Source organism: Peromyscus maniculatus, chromosome 15 (genome assembly GCF_049852395.1).
Source record: "Peromyscus maniculatus bairdii isolate BWxNUB_F1_BW_parent chromosome 15, HU_Pman_BW_mat_3.1, whole genome shotgun sequence".
Lineage (NCBI taxonomy): Eukaryota > Metazoa > Chordata > Mammalia > Rodentia > Cricetidae > Peromyscus > Peromyscus maniculatus.
In genome coordinates, this window is record NC_134866.1 from 26,239,452 (window position 1) to 26,259,996 (window position 20,545).

Consider the following 20,545-nt stretch of genomic DNA (forward strand, 5'->3'; position numbering starts at 1 on the left):
AACTAATTATATACATGCTGTTCTGTACAATTAATGTACACTAATAAAAAGATAAAAATTAAAACCCACAAAAGAGCTGAAAATTGAAAAGGCCAAATCCAATCCAACTTACAGAGTACCTGAGCTACCTCTTTCGAGCTGAAGCAGATGCCACAGGGATAGGAAGCTTATTCGGGGAATGGGGTTATGTTGAGCAAGTTGAATCCACACTTTGGGTAAGAAGGGAAATTCCACAGGCTGTGTAAATGGCGTGCTCATGCCCCAGGACCAATGCCCATGTGAATAAGAACACACATAAGTGATGACATGATGCTGGCTGTGGTGGTCTGAATAGGAGTGGCCCCCACAGACTCATGTGGCTGAGCGCTTGGCCAACTGGGAACAGCACATTAGGAGGTGTGGCCTTGTTGGAGGTGAGGCCTTGTTGGAAGAAGTGTGTCACTGTGGAGGTGGGCTTTGAGGTCTCATATGTTCAATCCAGGCCTAGTGACACAGTCTCCTTCTGCTGCCTGCAGACCAAGATGTAGAACTCTCAGCTCCTTCTCCAGCACCATATCTGCCTGCACGCCACCATGCTTCTCACCATGATGATAATGGACTGAACCTCTGAAGCTGTAAGCCGCTCTAATGAAATGTTTTCCTTTCTAAGAGTTGTGTGGTCATGGTGTCTCTTCACAGCAATAGAACCCTGACTAAGACACCAGCTATCAGGCCCCAGCTGCCACTTCCAGGGTCACTGACCCTCCTTCGGTACTATGGAGTAACACTGTCTGACAGAGAAAGAAAGCAGTGTGGATGAAAACAGGGAATGCTTTCAGCTTTACTTTACAACAACCCCTGGCAGGGCTTAAAGCAGCAAGGTAGCTAACAGAAACTGAGACCTGTGAAGTTCATGTTAAAAATTCAGAGTATGAACCAATCATCAATGAGGAAAGGGGGACCAGTAATTAACCTTATTTTTGTAGTCCATTTCCATTTGGAACATGAAGTAAAATGAGGTAAGACTTTATTCTTGAAGCATGAAAGCCCAAATGGAGGGGCATTAAAGTGACAATTTCTGTCTTTGTCCTCCGGTGAATTCAACTTCAGGATAAATCTGCTACTTGCCAAATCATGGGTACAGTGAGGATAGACAACAGAAGCAAAACCTGTGACCGTGTGAGGTCAGCATGGCAACAGTGGAGGCTGAGGATCCAACAGGATCAACAGCATCCTTCTCAAGTGCTTCCTTCCGCATGGACCCACTCCTAAGAAAGCCACACACAAGTCAGCCACAATAGTCACCACCATGCTCCCAGAGACCCGAGCCGAGACTCAGGAGCACCCAGCTGCTCCTCTCGACCAAGCTTTCCAGAGAAGCTGCCCTGGGTGACTCCTCTCAAGAGCATTCTACCCAACTGCAAGACTGAGGTCGAAGATGCTTCTCAGGTGTTGGTACCCACATTTCTCTCAAACACCAAGTCATCAGAATTGTGAACTCTGAGCTCGGCATGCTTGACCTTTGGGGGGAAAAAGTTCATATAGATTCTGATGAACAAAGAACTAAAAAAGAGTGAGGTAATTAATGGGAAAATGGCTGGGAGGGTTTTCTATGAAAATGAACCACAGCGGCAAAAGTAGGAACCATGACACAGCAAGGTGACCATCGAGGGAGCTAGAAGGAAAATCAGAGCCAAGTGAGGAAGAGCTGATACAGGCAAGGCCACAGGAGCTGGAAGAAGGTCCAAATGTCCCTGCAGAGGATAAGGAGCCCCTAAAGGGGCTCGTGCAAGGCAAGATGCTAATACTGTAATTACCATTTTCTACAGAGGGCATGATCTACCTTTTAGTTTTAGGAGAAATCTAGGTGCTATCCACAGTAGCATCAGTATTAGGTAAGGTTTGCTCACTCTTCAGTAATAGGGAAATGATTCTAGAAAGTTCTAGAATCCCTGTAGATTTTATTTTAATACAAAACCTTCTGGATACCCACTTCCTTACTGCCTTCAAGATCCTCCCCTCTACCAAATACTTACCTATCCCTACCAACTTTTTTTTTAAACTAGCCCTCCTCAAAGTTTAATTTTAAACCAAAAACAACAAACAAAAGTACAGTTAATGCCTTTGAAAACCTGACAAAGGTACTGCTGATCCCTTAATGCCAGCCAAGGGCCAACAAATATTCTAAATCTCAGATTCTGGTTTTGAACAATCTCAGCATATAAGTCTCCCACACTTACTTTAAACTTAAACTTCCATAAGGACGAGATTTATTGGTTTCCTTCAACTTCCCTAGTCAATCTTGGTTCTAGGAGGAAACCACAGTGTAGGACATAGGCTACCCAAGAGGGCCACCTAGTGTAAGGCAAGTAGACTGGGATCTATTATTTTGAGGGCTTTAACAGTGGACTGAAAGCAAAGTCTACAATTAAAATTGACAATGACCTGCCACACAGTCTTTTATACCAAGAGGGGTAGCTAGCCGGTCTCCGTTTCCCATGGTAATTAAAGCAAAGGTACACAAACGATAGCCGGCAGAATGCAGGTCAGACGTGAGGAGCCAAATGATGTCAGTGATAGAGAAATCCTCCGTTGGGAGGCTGGGGAATCCATCTTTTCAGAGCTCTGTTGGCTGGGGTACCTGCCTGCCTGGATGATTTATACTCTGCTATCAGGAGGCAGCAGGGCAGGATGAGATCACCACTTCTCCAGCTTTTTGTTTGCAATCCCTGCTCTCTCTCCTCTTACCCTGCCTTGCGCCTCTAAAATCAAGCCAAACACTTGCACAAGTTCATCTTGCTAGTGCGGTCACCATCGGACACAGTGCCTGGCACATGGCAGCCATGGAACGAGCAGCCCCTGCTAGCTCCGCAGCGGAACACCGTGCTAAGTAGGAAGGGTATGTGTTTGCAAGTGTGTGGGGCAGGCATTCGGGCCTGAGCAAGGTTTTCTTTCTGGTGCTCTCTAGTCACGCTGACCCTATAGGTAATCTTACCTAGAGAACAAAAACCTGAGTGTCTAGATAGAAGACTTCCCCCAGATGTCCCAATTCAAACTCCATTAAGCTAAGGCTTACTGTGTATTAACTGTATATGATCTGCATTCCTTCCTGAGCAGGCTCTTCCAGTACTCACTCACAGGGCAAGACTTTTCCTCAACAACCTGTAAAACTTGGAAGACACAACTACATTTGCCCTGTTGTCTTTATTCTTTGTAAAACAAGTGTGTGCCCAACTGGCTCCATGGTCAGGCTTTCCAATGCGATTTATTGCCACTCAATCAATGCCTTTAATCACAAGAAGGAACAACTGCTACCCTTTCCCATGCAATTCCAGTAATCTGCACACACATTTAAGAGTCAGTTTCCAGTTCATCCTTTGAACGTAAAGTAACATGCCATTTCTCTAGAGAACCGCTCGCTCTGCCCGCTGTGTGACTTCAGCTTCTGCAAACTGTCCCTTTTTGACTTCTTTACCAAGTCTGTGTTGAGAACCTAACCTATCTTAGGTACTGCAGGGCTAGAGAGGAAAAAAATCAAGCATCTCTTATGGAACTTATAGTCTAGTGGAGTAGGCGAGCTGAAATCAACGCTAGAATAGAAAGGAACGCAGACTTTAGACGGGTGGAGTGCGGGGGAGGGGGGATCAGGAAAGCTTCTCCTACACCCAGAAGCCAGGTCTTAACTGCCAAGTGAGGGGATACGAGGCGATACCAGGCAGAATAACGGACTGAAGTAGAACGGTTTCCAGGCAGAGAAGCAGCATGTGCTAAGGCAATGGCGGAAGAGGCCTGGACCAAGCAGGCTGGTGCAGGGTGGAAAGAGCACGTGACGGTCTCAAGAGGTGTAGGCAAGACCACTAAGGGTCTGGCTGGCTCTCTAGCCGCGGTCCAAACAAGACTTAAAGATGGTTACTCTGGGCTGTGAAGAGCATTCATTCAAAGCCTATTTTTTCTGAGTACCTATATAACAGGAATTTCCCAATGAACCAAAATTCGGAATAGAAAAGACACAATGTTTTCAGTGTCTACTCTGATGGGAGACGGCTAGAACAACACATGCCCAGTCCCAGGGAGGAAATGAGGATGAAGCTCCAATCAAAGGGAGTGAACTAGGAACCAGAGGAAGGGACTGCCTGTTTAAGCAGAGCAGGCTAACCAAACAGAGCTAACGAGGATGAGGAATTTGGCTACGTGGATCACCTAGACAGGACTATCACCGTGTAGGCCCATGTCAAGGGGCTGGGAGGAGACTAAACAGCATCTTCTTTTACCTTGAAGGTAGAAAGAATGCAAGGTCTGAGGCAAAGGAGACTTGTTACCTGGCTGCCCTTTCCAAATGGCCTGTCTAGGGGTGCAGCTCAGCGCTGAGTGCCCGCCTCACATGTACAAACCTTGGGGTTCAGCCTCCAACACGGAGGAAAAGAATCCCTCTACACACTGCACGGAAGACAGACTGGAGAGGAAAGGGCCAGGTAGACGGGAGAGCGTGGCTGTGGCCAGACAGCGTCAGCGGCGGGGCTGCTGTCAGACGCGGAGCTGACTGAGAAGTTCAAGTCCACAGGTGCGCTCAAGCTGGGGAGGTGTAAGACCAGGCAAAGACAAGGGTGACCCTAAGGCCTCTGGCAACCGAACTAATGGAATCATTTGTATCAGCATGAAGAACACTGAACGGGAAAAAAAGCACAACTGAGGTGCAAACTGTTTTCTTTTTTCTTTTTTTTTTTCCGGAGCTGAGGACCGAACCCAGGGCCTTGCGCTTGCTAGGCAAGTGCTCTACCACTGAGCTAAATCCCCAGCCCCTCAAACTGTTTTCTTTAGACACGTAAGTCTGAGGTGCCTGTTAGAAATCCAGTTAAAGGCTTGCATGTTTATATATCTAGATATCTGAGAATCGCTATACCCCGTAGCTGTGAGTCTAGTGTGAGGAGGAAAGAAAGGCTGTGGACATAAATCAGGAAGTAGCATTCAGATGTTTTCAAAATCACAAGACAGACAGGATGAGGTCATCTAGGGAGAAGCTGAAGGAAGCGGGGAGGTCTGACAACTGAGAACGGGGACAGTTCTGATGCTGGCAAATTGAGGACAAACGGCTGGTTGGTGTAGTCACAGGAGGGCTGCTGTAAAAGGGCTCTTCTGGATGAAACACATAAAATGGATTGCATCGGGGTACAAAGTGATAGAAGAAAAATGACTGCAAGCCATCCTGAGATCAGGGCCTCCTGAAAGATTCAGCTTTAAACTGTCCATCTCTTAGGCAGAGTACAAAAGTGCCCTCAAAAATGCCAGGCAAGCTTTTCAAGAGTAGCAGATAGTCCAGAAGGAATCTGGGGACTTGGGGAGCCTACTCCTCTTGCAGAAGGATGCTCTACTACCCTGTGCTTTGTATGACCAGAACCTTAAGCCTCCCATCCTTTATAATTTTATAAAAGTTATTGCTTCTAATTGGGCATCCCTGACAATCACGTTCTTCCTGTAACATTTTGATGGCTATGAAGAACACATTTTAGTGATCCAGGTGATCAGGACTGGGAGGGTAGCTATGGAGATGGAGATAGGACACATTCCAGAAATACAGAGTAACACTGTTAGAACTTGGGAGGAGGGAAGAGAAAGGGAGGAGACAAAGAGGACTTCCAGGTTTCTGACACACAGAACCAGATAGCTGATGTTGTCATTAACCCATTACTCAGGAAGCTTCAAGAAGACTGAGGTGGAAGAACATTATATTCCATTTTAGCACCTGGAACTAGAGCTTAGGACAGAAGGGAGCTTGAAGAGATCAGTTGCAAGCTTTCTGCCAGTAAGATGAAACTGCTGATACACACGGAATAGACTGTCTGAGGACAATATGTTAGAAGGAGACATGCTCTGGTAGTGACCTCTTAGATGCTGACATATTTGCTAGCTGTAAGGAATAAGCTGAACATGCAAAGGAGTCAAAGACACAGGAGCTAAGAAAAGAGGTACGGGAAGGTCCAGAATACAGAGCGATAGAAGCCATTGGAGATGCCGTTTCAAGGAAGGAAAAAACACGTCAGTGTTTAATTGTGCTTAGGACAGATCATCTTTGTCTTGCCAACAGATCTGCTGGTGCTGTTCATTTCTTCCAGACCATTCTGTAATAATGCAGTATAAAACCACTGTACCATAGTTTCATCATTTGCTAACACCAGTCTAATAAAAACTCTTAATTTGAAGACAGCAAGGCTGAGAAACTCATCTTGTATAAAGCTGCTTCTGGAGCAAGGTGTGCTAGACCACACCCATAATACCAACATTTGAGAGACTCAGGCAAGAAAGCTGCCATGAGTTTGAAACCAGCCTGGACTACAGAACAAAACTTATCTCAAAATAACAAAACCAAAATCAATTCTACTCTGTGGTGGTTTAAAAGAACACGGCCCCCACAGGGAGTGGCACTAATGGGACAGGAGGTCTTGTTGAAGTAGGCGTGGCCTTGTGGGAGGAAGTATGTCACTGTGGGAGTGGGCTTTGAGGTCTGCTATGCTCGAGATACCACCCAGCATCTCAGTTCATTTCCTGTTGCCTGTACAAGATGTCCAGCTACCTCTCCAGCACCATGTCTGCCTGCACGCCACCATGTCCCTCCCCACCATGATGATAATGGACTGAACCTCTGCACTGTAAGCCACCCAATGAAATGTTTTCCTTTAAAAGAGTTGCTGTGGTCAGGGTGTCTCTTCGCAGCAACAGATACCCTGACTAAGACCCACTCCTAGCATTGAAGGGATTGTGGAAAGCAGCCAGGCCCTGAACCTCCAGCACTGCCCTGGGTTTGCTCACAGGCAGGACTCAGGTCTCCTGCGCTTTAGTTCACTGCTGCCTAGTGCTGGAGTTCGTGAGCGGCCGCACATCTGAAGAAAGGCCCCATCCCCATAAGGTCTTAGAATCCGCATCTGAAGAAAGGCCCCATCCCATAAGGTCTTAGAATCCACAGTTAATTCTGGAAGACTACCAGGGGAAGGAGGATGCCCATTTGAACCACATATTTTCCTCAGAGTCCTTAAAACAGTTACTTCAAGCTATTTGGTACGGTTTAACTACTTCTCAGATAAACAAGATACTTCTGACATCTATGAAGTTTCCTCTCTAAAGGAGAAAAGGGAACGTGCAACATATTGTCTTCATAAGCAAGATGTGATACACTAGCTCTCAAAAAGATCCATATTTTCTCAAGAATTCAATTATCAGCTAAACAAAGAAACTCCTGTCTTTCTCAAGGCAGTTAATTTCAAATGGCAATCAAGCTGGTCACTGGAAAGTGAGAGGTGCTGCTGATTCCTGAGCACTTAGCCCAGCACAGGCAGCGCACGGTGTAAGACAGAAGCACAGCACCCAGGGAGGGAGTGAAGACTGAGCTGAGAAACGCCACTGCAATTCCCATCTAAGCTCCATGTTCTCTCTGCATCCAACACTTGGGTCTCACACGGACTACCAACAGGTCTCACCGTGGCGGAACTAAGATTTGATTCTGTCCAGAGAAAACCACACACAGCAATCTAAGAAGGATGAACGAACTGCCATTAGCTCCGACACAACAGAGATTACACTGAAGAACAGGCAGCGCAGGACCACTTTCCTCCTGACGGAGCCCCAGCCTTCCCGATGCCATTCTCGAGGGGCTTCTTGGGGTTCACGCTGAGTCCTCCGACCTCAGTGACTGCCGGGCGGCCTTTTCACCTGTATGTGACTGGCGAGTGTCACAGCAGCAACTGCATGCAGCAAACGAAAGATCGTAAGCTGTGGCTAAGGGAAACAAGTGGGAGGAGCGGTGACCACTTTACTCTGGGGGTGAACCTAATCTCGTCTCCGTACTTCGCTTCTCATGCTGCCACAGGGCCACACGAGTCCCTGCTGCCTCAGTCCAGGTTTTTCATGCATGCCCTTGTTTCTCTGGACTCAGTGTGGAGGAAGCCACTGCAGAGCAATCAACTCTTACCAAATTCACAATGGCTAAATCCTACCCATCTTTGAAGGTCCAACATCACCACGCCCACGAAGCCTTCCCTGCACTCTGTAACGAGAAGAATCTTTTCCTGACCGTATAAGTCCAGCAACTGGCCTGTGCCTCTATAGTATCTGACACATTCAACCTTGCATTGGGTTACACTCACTCACATTTTATAATGTGCGCATGTGTGTATATATATATGTATATACACACATATGTATACACACACACACATGCTCCCATGTAATTTATATGGCAGAGTATTTTTCTGTAATTACTTTATTCCCCTGTCTGTCTTTTATTCCCCTCAGGATGAAAGAAAAATGACTATCACAGTCACCGAGAACTAAGTCATAGGTTAAACAAGTGTGTATTGCGCCTCCCATTTCTTGCTCTCCATTATCCTGTAAAGTTATGAGAGGGGATGACTGAAGACAGACTCACCGTTAAGTGTCCTTCATGATGATCGGGGAAGTGAATGAACAAGTACTCGGTGGCTACCAGCTGCATTATGGAGTCACCTAGAAATTCCATCCTCTGATTGTGGCCTCTGAAAAAGAAACATCACTGTAAGCTAACCAATAAGCATTTGTTGATTTAAAAACAATAATTTTTAAGATTACAACTTAAAAATTAAAATTGGTTCATTTTGTTTTAAAGCATGAAACTAAATATAATACCCTGACACACTCAACTGAGGAACATTTAGGAAAATGAATTTTTAAAAAAATATTTTTATTTTAATTGCGTATGTGTGGTGTTTATGTGTTTGTGATAGGTATGTGCACGTAACACCAGAAGAAGGTGTCAGATCACCTGGAGCTGGAGCTGCCAATGATTGTAAGCACCTGGCATGGGTACAGGACCCAAACTCAGGTCCTCTGAAAGAGCAGTACACACTTTAACTCCTTCACTAATCTGCCCAGCTCGACAGTGAATACTTTAGGGATTAAATGACTACTAAATTAAGATTAGTCCTATCAACTGAAAAATACAGTAAAATATGGAAAAAACTCTCATAAGAAAGAAAAGAGCCTCTATTTTTTTCTAAAGCTATTAAATATATAAGTTATTTATTCAAATCTGGAATTTAATTTACAAATATTTATAAAAGCTATTAGAGTCTTTAATTTTATAGTTTAAAGAGAGTTGGGAATTTTCCACTCAAGAGAAGAGGAAAAAAAAAACCACTGTATTATATAACGCTGTATACATACTCACACCTATAATTTTGCTACTTCCTTTTTTTTTCCTGTGCTGAGGACTGAACTCAGGATTTTAATCTCTAGCAAAGTTTTTCTTATTTTTAATTTCAATAGTCTCAACAAATCAATTATCTAAAGTAGGAGTTGGAAAGCCATATCCAGTGACAGCCTGTCTGCAGCTTTTACTAGAGAGCAGTCACATTTATTTTTCTTAATCTATGGCTGTTTCTAAGGTTTTATGGCAATTGACAAATAAACCACATGGTCTACAAATCTGATAATATTTAATACATGTTTCTGTATGGGGAACGGTTTTAATTCCCTCAGATCTCATAAACTTCATGAAGACAGCAAGATGCTTGTGAACAGACCCGAAGGAATGGGAGGAGAGAACCACCCCCGGTCCACATCACTGTCTAGCTGCTGTACGTCTAGCCACATGACTCTCCTCTGAAGGGCAGGAAGGCTTGGAACTCCCTCCTCTAAATGGTCAAGTAGGGCTACATGGGTACTCTGAACTCACAGGGTCAGGTGGTTAAATCCCACAGTTCTCAACGTGAATGCCCTTGCCAGAAGTCGAACATGAGTAAAAATGACTCCAATTGCTTCTTCAAACTCTGTAAGTTTCTGTAGAACTGGAGAAGTTTCAATAAGTTGTCGATCCGTATTTGGCTCTTGTAGCTATAGGGAAATAGAAATAAACTAAAAATCACATGTAGGTTTTGTTACAAGAGTAATTATCAATTGCAGGACACTGTTCTGTAAAATTCCATCTCCCGTGGGCAGAAATTTCTGAAATGCCAAATAAAAAGTAAAAGCCTCTTCCTCACTCTTAGAATAGCAAACAAACCTAATATTTAAAGAAGGCTCAAATAATATTTTCCAATCTTCATTCAAATTTCAAGGCCAAGTTCTGTACACAGATAGTTCAAAATCCCTGGTATTAGACTAACTCTCTAAGGAAGATGCAAGCTGAAGAACAGCTGCCGTATGTGTGTGTCTGTGTGTCTGTGTGTGTGTGTCTGTGTGTCTGCATGTGTGTGTCTGTGTACCTGTGTGTGTGTGTGTCTGTGTGCCTGTGTGCGTGCGTGTGTGTGTGTGTGTGTGTGTGTGTGTGTGTGTGTGTGTGTGTGTGTAGAGGAAGTTTGTGCCAGGGAGCAGTGACTCTTAAACTCCACTCGATCTAGCCAAAAGGTCAAGAAGCAACAGTTCTCTACCCTCATGAAGCCCCTGCAAGACTTGGTAAAGGCAGATGGCTGGGCCCTGCCCCTAGAGTAGAAAGACTCGAGGGTTTTCCACATCTAGAGTGGGTGCTAGGAATTTGCCCTTCTGACAGGTTTCTAGGTGATGGAATGCTGCTGTCTGGGAACTGCCCTTTGAGAGTCTGATTTTAGAGTAAATGGACTACTGTGCATCTAACTAGAGACCAAACTGTTTGGGCAAATGAGCATCATTAAAACTGAATTCAGATTCCAGTAGATATTATTACTCCACTAGACAGGTGTTACTCCATGTAACAACGAGCCTTTAACAACTGGCAAGGAGAAAATATAAGAAGTATAAATAAAATTAACATTTTCAACAACATTGGGCAACCTTATTTTTTAATAGAATATTCTTTAAGCACTCTAAGTTGCCATCTACTATTATAAAACCTCCCATGAACATCTGATTACTAGTAATTACTATTTATGTTAAATACATATTCACATATAAGATGTGTGACTACGTGAAATACATGTACACATACCCTAAACTAAAGCAGCAAGAAAAACAAAGAACAGAAACTTTGAAAGTGAACCGAGGAAAAGCATGCACCTTGTTTCAGATCCTTTAAATTTCTAAATCAGTATGCAGTAAATTGTATGCAATCTGAATCAATACCTAAGGCCCAAATAAGGTTATAACTTAGTAATATTAATTATGTGTTCTACTTTAACTATGCCTAAGATCACCTCTAACATCATTTTCCCTACACTAGCAGGCGCGAGGGTATGTAAGAGTTAACCTAGTACATTTGCATCTGTTGGGACAGGGCTGTCCCTTTCTGTCTTGTGAGGAACATGACTCCCATGACTTTCAGATCACATGGGCACACACAACACCTGGGTACAGTTACTATTTATTTCCAAAATTTCCTATACTGGCACTCAACATAAAGTCTTAATTCCAGGGAAGAGAATCAAAGGATAAAGGTGTGTGTATGTGGCTGGGGGGTGGTGGTGGTGGTGGTGGTGGTGGTGGTGTGTGTGCACAGGACAGAAGTAAGGGAAAGCCATGGAGTTCTAAGGCTCACTGCAGACAAGAAGGCCATACTCACTTGGAGTGGGTGGAGAGGATAATGGAGCCAGACTTCTCGAAGATCCTGGAAAATGAAATGATGCCTTTAGTGCTCAAGGGAGTCATTTAACACACTCTAGAGTACTAAATAAAATGTCATTATTTGAAATACTGAACTATTTCAGATGCTGACTCCACTTACTGCAAATTCAATAGTGCTAGCAAACTAATTTTTTAAAAGTGTATTCACCACTCAAACTGCCTGTAGTGACTCTCATTAGCCTATTAAGCTGGGGAGGAAGAGAGCCTTTTAAAACTAACTTCCACATTTGCTGAACCTACTACGCTGGATCAAACCACTCTTGTATTCATACTTTCCATCCGCATGCCCCAGCCCTGGGTACCTGCTGCAGCTTGGGTGAAACGCACCTCACATCTCTTTCATTTCACTTCATGGTCGTGAGCTCGTTTCAGAGGATGCAGAAACACCCCGAGTCTAGTTCCTAAGTCCCCACAACTATGAGACCATGCTTTAACACGGCTCACACAAATGTTTGCTTGAAATATGATAACAAATAAACTTTATGGAACATCCTGTTAAATTATCTCATTGGCTGAGTTAAATCCAGGAGCAGTTATAAATTCCTATTTCCTTGGGATTACAGTGTTTTCCTCCAGGTTCAGGGAGCCTCAACCTAGATCTACTCTCAGGCCCTGACGTTAGACTTTTTTTAAAAAGTGAGAAAAATAACCTGAAGAGAAGTATTTTTCCAAAGTTTGTTTTTTGGCCGGGTATAGGAAAATTAAGATCCTTTGTGACACATAAGGTCATAAAGCGAAATGAAAGTCCCATGTTTCTGAACAACTTACTTCTGAACAACACACAGAGGTTCTCAGACAATGTTTAAAGACAGGGTTTAAACATCAAACTCATTTCTAAAGGCACATGAAAGGACTACTGTTAGCCAAATCAACCACCTCTCCCTTCTATTCCCCAGAGTGAATTATACTGAATGCCATCCCTCCTCACACTTCCTGGTGTCCTCTCAATGTCTGGTTCTCTCTCCTCCCACAACAAAATGAATGCTTCCAAATCGGCCCCTGTCTCCTGTGGAGTATGTCGTCATTTTTACAGATCCTCATTCCTGCTTCAGTTTGGATTATTTTATTCCGCTACAATGACCTCTCATCTAAGTCACAATTTCGGATGCCTTATGGCATTGACCTCACGTGCACTCAGGCAGTAACTCTTCACGTTTCACATTAAGCTAGGGAGTGTGGTGTTAGGAAGAGCTGCAGTCTGGTGGGGCGCCTAGGTTTCATTCTGATCCCACACTGGAATTTATTTATTCTCTCCAAACCTAGAGGTATAAGCCTCAGGTGTAAGCCAAAGAGAATCCGAGTCCCTGTGTCAAAGTGTTCCCTGCTATCTCAGTGAGTAACGCAGTGAAGGCGCGGAGCCCGGTGCCGGGTCAAAGAAAAACAGCAACATCAATAACAATGGATCAGCAGCATTCATAAAGCAGCCCTCTCCTCCAACCGTGCCCAAGTTCTCCAGAACCCAAGAGTCACATAGACACTCGAATTCATTTCCTTGCTGCTTCATGGTTTTCTCTTTTTAAAAAAGGTATGATTTCTCCTTGGATGGTCATGGCCATCCATCTTGGTGTAAATCCATGCCACCTTACAACCAGGCATTTCATTCACATCCATCTCCTTATACTTACCCTAGTGCAGTGTCAGAGAAAATACACTAGAAAGATCTAGACCAGGGTCCCAGCAATACCGTTAATTAGCTCCAGGACTATGACATGCTTCTAGAAAAGACTCAAGACTGACTGGGTCATTACCACAGCATATTGATATTAAAAACCTATTATGTATTAGGTTACTAAGATAAATAGGATACAACTCTGTCCTCAAAGGGGCCTAATGAGGAAGAACGAAGGTAAATAAACAGAGCTTAGGTACCTGCAGTAGGTCCCTTAATAGAGAAAAATCATTCTCAACTACGCCACAGCTGCCACTTTCTCAGATTAAATCTCCTATGAAAAGAAATGGCTGCAGTTGAGACAGGCCCCTTGAAGGATGGCAGCTCCTACACCAGGATGGGAGGGAGTGGGCACCAGAGGGAAGGCCACAGCACTCTGCCTGGGGCTGTTAGGAAACTCTTCAAAGAAGACTGGAAGAATATGAAAAATCTAGCCAACAGCAGAGGGTGAGAACCGAAAGCCAGCCACACACAAGCACAAAGGGGAAACGTCTAAGGAATGGCATAAAGCGTGGGCGAAAAGGAGACTAAAACAGGTCGAACAGGTGAGGACAACATCAGGTCTCCGTGCCCATCTTTAATCCCAGCACTCAGGAGAGAGAGGTAAGTGGATCTCTCTGAGTTCGAGGCCACCTGGCCTATAGAGTGAGCTCCCAGGGCTACACAGTGAGGTCCTGTCCAAACAACAACAAAACCTACCCAGACCTTCTATGCATCGTTGTATAGACTAGCAATCTAGTATCTTAAACTAGAAAGGCCCGTCACTCACTCACACAACAACTCTTGGCATAACCAAAGACTGACGCAGTGAGGGACAACAGACAGCTAAACAAGGGAGAGACTCGAGGCCTTAAGAAGAATGCAGGTCAGTTTCAAGAGACGCAATCCAAGACTCACTTGATTCAACCAACAGTGATGAAAATTTAAAACTGAACGGATACCCGGAGAAAACAAGCTTCGGGACAGGAAAGATTCTAAGGTTTCTGATTTAAAGACAGAGACTAAAGGTGATGGGGCCAATACTAAACATGTTAAAATGGCAAGTCTGTGGAAGACCCCACACCAGGCTGCTCAGAAGTAATTCAAAGAGACACAGTTCCAATTTCTAGAGGGCAGGAGAAAGGCCTGGGTCAGAGATGCTGAGGGCAGATACACAAAAAGAAAAGACGGGCGAAGGTAGGGAAGGTTACATAACACCTCTCCACTGTTTTAAGAGGGCCAGTGGGACAATGAAACCCAAGCTTTCCACGCAGGAAAACTCACTGGGTAAGGCTGCAGGGCTATACAAGTAAACACTGTTGCAGAAAGTGAGAATCAGTTGAGGGAGAGAAGCCAGCCAGCCCTGCTGTTGAGAGGGCTGCAAGGGGACGCTGTCGGAAAGCAGGACTTCCTTCTCGGCCAGCAGCAGGAGAAACCCGAAAGGACCCTCTCCAGAGAACCTTCCTCTTCCTGGACAACACTGCGCCCTCACCTGCTCCTCGGTGCCCGGTCCCCTGAATAACTACTGGGGACACACTCAGTTGCTAAACCTCACCAGAGCGCCCCATTTCAAACTAAACCTTTCTCTTGATTTGGTCTCATGCCCGGCAGCCAACCAAGAACCTCAGTATTCAGCACCAGCCCTGGCCTTAAAGGATGCCTCCCTCCTTGCTGTATGGACACTCTTGAGTCACAGAGTTCGTCAACCTGCGTTAGTTCATCTGACTACATTTTCATTACATTATACACACACACACACACACACACAGGTTTGTCAACATTTCACTCATTTAATAACTAGCAGATTCAAGACAATGTGGAAATGCCACTCAAGATAAAAGGCCCAAGCTTCTTCACGTGAAAATTCTGAAGCATAAAGTTGTGTATTACTGAGCCTTGCTCAGTTTTACAAGAGACACCAAAATGAATTCTGAACCCCAGCCATTCCATTTGTAAGATAATGTTTGGGCTCTGCTTTTCCATTTACACACTTCTTCATTTCACCCTTTTAGCAAATATTAAATGCTGGGCAGGTCAGCATTGCACTAGGCGCTGGAAATACCAGATAAGCTTACTAAGTAGACAAACGGGACAGAGTAGTTTAAAGGGGGAAAACGTCTAAACACAAGCGGATCCAATTAAGAACACAAGGCGCAAGCATGCCGGGAAGGAGCGCAGGGGCAGGAGCAGGTTAAGCCAGGACAGCGGAGCAGGGATAAGCAGAGGTAAGGAAAACACTGGAGGAGGAAGGCGGGGGAAAGGCTGCCGAAACTGCCAACCAAAGATAAAGGCCAGAACTATGATATTTTAAAATTTGAGGAAAAAGCCCTAAAATACATGCCATCTGCTACAGACACAAATCAAGACACACAGTTGTTTGTGCATGTAGGACAAAATGGGGGACTATGGACCATCTGCAGATAATTCTTCTAATACAAGCAAATACACAAATAGAGAAGTCATCACATATCTAGGAAAATAGACTTAATTCTTGGACACAACAGTGAGGTCACATTTTTAAAAGTGCTGACTTTTAACTACACCAAGTAATGCAGTCATGACACCTGACAGGCATGTAAGAAGAGGTCTCATGAGGACTTACAACACTGGCATCCTATGTTCTCCATCCTCCACAAGAGCTATTTCAATTATGATGACATTTCTCTCCTAACGTTAAACTGACTTGTTTTGGCACAGAAAGCATTTAGGACGCTCTAGCCCATGCAAGAGTAGAAGGGCATCCCTGGCAATATGAACAGCTTAGAAAATTAGTAACAGAAACTATTTTAGAATTAAAAAAACAAACACTACAATTTGCTTTAAAAAGTTCTCCTTGATGATTTATTTGTTCATAGACCCATCAGAAACTCCTGTCTAAAATAAATATTCATTTTCCTAGTCTACATAATTTAAGAGAAAAAAAAATCCAACAAAGCAAAAACAAACCATGAATAGACTAATATCTTTAACTAAGCCTGCATGAGGCCGGTACTCGTTTGTTAAAAAGTGTAAAGTCATAATTAACTTAGAGAAATGACACAACACGACCACCCCTACTGTATGTGTAATGCATATGTAATCTAGAAGCGACCACAAAGAAGAGAGATCAGGTGAAAGAGAAATCCCTGGGGAAAACACCACCGAGCTCTCACATCTGCAAGCGCTGAACAGGCTGATACTAACGTTCTCGCCATCTGCGGCCTACGAGGGCTGGCCTCTAGTTTCTCCTACCGTCTTTTTCAAGAACCAAGTTTCTGCTCCAATAGACAGCTGAGAGAAGAAGATGACTGAGCATAAGTACCGGGTCATTGAAGAGTAAGCGTCCAAACAACTGTCTGGCTTCCTCCAGGCTGCCCTCCAAGTAAACAGCTCCTAGATGGAAGGAAGCAGATGCCAAAAGGAAGGCCGCATTAATATCAGAGAAAATTACACAGCTCTTAAAAAAAAAAAGTCAACAGGTAAGCCAAAACCAGCCCAGGAATAAGGAGAGATCGTTTGAAAGGGAACACTTCTGTGCGGAATTCAGACTGAAATATAGTTAACTCACTAAAATTTGTAAGCAAGAGAGGCAAAATATGAATTCTCATGAAGATGTGGCATATACCCTAATAAGGAGACAATACTTAACTATACAGAAAGTGTGTGTGTGTGTGTGTGTGTGTGTGTGTGTGTGTGTGTGTGTGTGTATGGGATATATATATAAAACACTTCAATTCAGTTTCTGTTTACATAGTGCATGTTTTAAAACAAACATATGCACGACTCTAAGGGAAAAAAAAATACATAAAGCCAGAGTCTAGAACAATGAAGGCTTCTGAAAATAAAAACCAGGATACGCTACACTTTTAATTTGAAATAATTAAGCACTGTAAATGCACTTAGCATTAGTCATAAGTTGTTAGTGCTATACTAACATTTTACCTTGGTAGTAAAATATACCTGGAATAGAAAAGTCGTATTTTCTTACAACCAAAATTTTCTATCTGTCTTCAGAGTGGCCACATTTCCACGTACAGTGTTAAAGTGCTAAGGCGTTCTTGATCAGTATTACCAACTGGACCAACAGCTGTAGCAAAGTGGACAGCACGGCAGCTGTGGTCTAGGGCCTAGCAGGCACCGGGCTAACTACTCCACGTTCCTCGTTCAGGAAAGAGTCAGAAGGTTCGTGGGGTCCAGGCTCTTCGCTGACTGCTGGGAAAGCTCAGCTATGTGGAACTCAACTCTGGACCGGGGGCTGGCAGGCCTGGAATGAGTCCTTCAAGAACTCCTTGAGGAAGTGACACTGTCTCCATCTCTGACAGGGAAAATGAAGATCAGAGATTGGATTGTCTGCCAAAGACACATATCGGACAACTGATGGAATAAGGAACCGAATCATGTCTGCTCAACCCCGATGCCAAACCGCCACACTGTAGATAGTATGTGCAAAAGGCCCAATAATTCCACGTGGTAAACTTCCTGGAAATGGACCTACTTATGAAAAACAGACACTGCTGGGAAAGAGTGGATAACTACCAACATTCTCTTTCCACTATCACCAATAGCAACTGTAATAGAAACTTCTGTGTTCATTCTCAAAGGAAGAAGGCAAAAAGAAACACAAAGGATTTTGAGAAATAAAATGTACTTAATTGTTTACTTGAAAATTAAGAAACTGTCCATCAACTATAATATTTTATTGTAAAGATATTTCAATTACCAGCTAATTAATTCTCCATTAATTTTCTTGTACCAACAGATAACCATATGCTGCAGTTCTAAAGCCTGGGTAAGAAGTGCCTGTATCAGTCTTGCTTTGCAAAAACAAACAATAGTTACACAGATTCAAGACCTAAGAATTAAAAAGGGTTTGTTTTCAAGATACTGAAATCAGAAAATTTTGTAAATAATTTAAAATATGTTCAAAAACCACACTGGGATGTTACTAGCAATTTAGTTCCTGTCTCCTTGCGTGTGTACATATGTCAAAGCTAGAAAGCAAGCCCTGTCCATATTAATTCACTTCAATTCCGGAAACACTAAGCATGACATCAGAGACGAAGCATGCAGTAACTAGAAAGCATGATTGATTCGTGGAGACACTAAAATAGCTACAGCACAGTGTGGTGGGTGTTCACGTGCGTTAGGAACAAGTCACTCTACTGTAAGCTTCTCCACTGAAGTTCATGCACTCTCCAACAAGCTAAACACATGCAGATTTTCAACAGAAATTACCTATCAATGCTTCAAAACAATTGGCCATTGCATGCCGGAGGTCCGATTCTCTACACAGGTCAGGCCCATGGGCATACAGCATAAATCGATCCAGTTCAAGTTTCTGCAAAATCCAAAATGATAAAAAGTCAGACAGTTTTGCCAAAATAACTGCGTCTCATGGGGAAAGGAGCAACGGTAAATGCGCTGTTCGCAGTTCAGTCCCGACCAGCTGAAGGATTCCAACAGTCAGAGTTGGGGTCAGAAACCACTGAGATCTGACATTTCAAATCCAAATGCAAACCAAGTATGAGACTACACTAAAAAAGATTCTGCTACAAGAACATGGACGTCTGGGTTCACATAGAAGATGCAAACCTAACCAAAGGTCTAACCAAGAGTCTTGCCTCTCTAGATTCCAGAAATACATGACAAAGATATGTCTGTACCACACAGAACAGGTGAGGATTTCAAAAATACTTTCAGATCTAAATATTTAACTGGGTGAGGCTTCAAAGAGCTCTGTGTTTTGCATGTATGTCTCCTTCCAGAGGCTCCAACGCCCATCTCTCTTGGGCTGAGACTTGCCATGTAACCACCAGATTAATCTTAGGGGTTTTGAGAATATCATTTGTACTTAATAGTATTTTATTTTTTGGATGTGGCCTTAGAAAATGTGTGGCCCAGTACTAGGAATAACACTTATTAATCCACTAGTGTCTACTTCCTTTACATTTGGTGACATTTTATGGCCTTATGTGATTTCTCTTCTTAGAGGGGTGTTTAACGTTTTTAGAGACTGAGTCTCACTGTTTGGCTAGGCTGGCTTAGTTCTTTTCACCTTCCAATTCAGACTCTGGCTTCTACCACCAAGTCTAGCTCCTTTACATGGTTTTCCACATCTACTCATTCCATATCCTAATACACAATGTAAGACCTTTTTAAGCTAGACCCAAATGAATGAAAACTTCCTTAAAAATTCCTGAGACTGAAGTACTATTTTTCATAAAAAGAAAAAGATGCAAATTGTGGTGATCTGAATAAAAATGGCCCCCATAGGTCCATAGGGAGTGGCACTATTAGGAGATGTGGCCTTGTTGAAGTAGGTGTGGCCTTGTTAGAGGAAGCTTGTCACTGGGGGTGGTGGGCTTTGAGGTCTCAGATGCTCAAGCCATGCCTAGTGTGGCTTCTTCTTCCTGCAGAACCAGATGTAGAACTCTCAGCTCCTTCTCCAGCACCACGTCTGTCTGTAAGCCACCATGCTTCCCACCATGACAAAGATGGGCTAAACCTCCGAAACTGTAAGCCAACCCCAATTAAATGTTTTCCTTTATAAGAATTACTATGGTCATGGTGTCTCATCACAGCAAGAGAATCCCTAAGACAGAAATATTACATAAACATGTAATAAATCTGTTTCCATTTCCATAAAATTAAATTTAAAAATACTTACTAAACAAAAGTATGAAACATAATATGGAATAAGATACAAGCTACTGAACAACCTAACACAGTTGGAATCTCACCAGTTTTTGGATTAAAGACATTCAGATTATATGTCTCACTCTCTATGTCAAGCATCCATATACATTTATATTGGAAACACTGCTAAGAATCTAGTATAAAATATAGTCAAATGAGTTTCAACTACCACAAATATAACAGCAGAAAGTTCCTTTAAAAAACAACACACACAAAAAAAGCCTTGATCCCAAAGTGCCAGAGTTTATACTAGAAAATGTAAACTTCATCTGTTTCACAGCCTCACTGGGAAAATACAATTGCTTGCTATGTCTGGAGTCCTGCTTGAGAGCAGACTGCAAACTGCATATTTATGTTATGAACAATTATTCTGGAGTGCTGAGAATTTCAACTCCTCAGACTCCCCACCCTCTTACCCTTATTTGTCTATGTGGGTGTTGGCAGAACTCTTAAAGGAGAGTGAGTGCTGGAATCCAAGCGCCCGATTCACAGCCCTGTCGGTAGTTCTCTGGCTCCTTATTGCCCGAGAGTTTCAGGGCCACTGCTTTAGGAAAAGGTGGGGCCACGTGGCCTTCTGCTGGAGACAAATGCTACAGGGAAGCTAGGTGATGGGGGACCAGTCATCTAATTTCAGTCTGAGGAACTTTGTAAGAAAATATTCATTTAACATGTCTGCTTCTACAA

At 43.4% G+C, this 20,545-nt stretch overlaps 1 protein-coding gene across 8 annotated transcripts in view; it reads right to left on the minus strand.

The window, feature by feature from the left end:
- The window catches only part of Drosha (drosha ribonuclease III), a 119,224-nt gene that overhangs the window by 12,573 nt on the left and 86,106 nt on the right, over positions 1-20,545 (minus strand). For all 8 annotated transcript variants that reach the window (XM_006976109.4, XM_006976108.4, XM_042261401.2 and 5 more), the window contains 5 exons: positions 18,401-18,503; positions 16,488-16,558; positions 11,477-11,521; positions 9,680-9,837; positions 8,396-8,501 (listed from right to left, as the gene is read on the minus strand). In XM_006976109.4, coding sequence (XP_006976171.1) covers positions 8,396-8,501; positions 9,680-9,837; positions 11,477-11,521; positions 16,488-16,558; positions 18,401-18,503 — 483 coding nt within the window. The remainder of the gene's footprint in view (positions 1-8,395; positions 8,502-9,679; positions 9,838-11,476; positions 11,522-16,487; positions 16,559-18,400; positions 18,504-20,545) is intronic.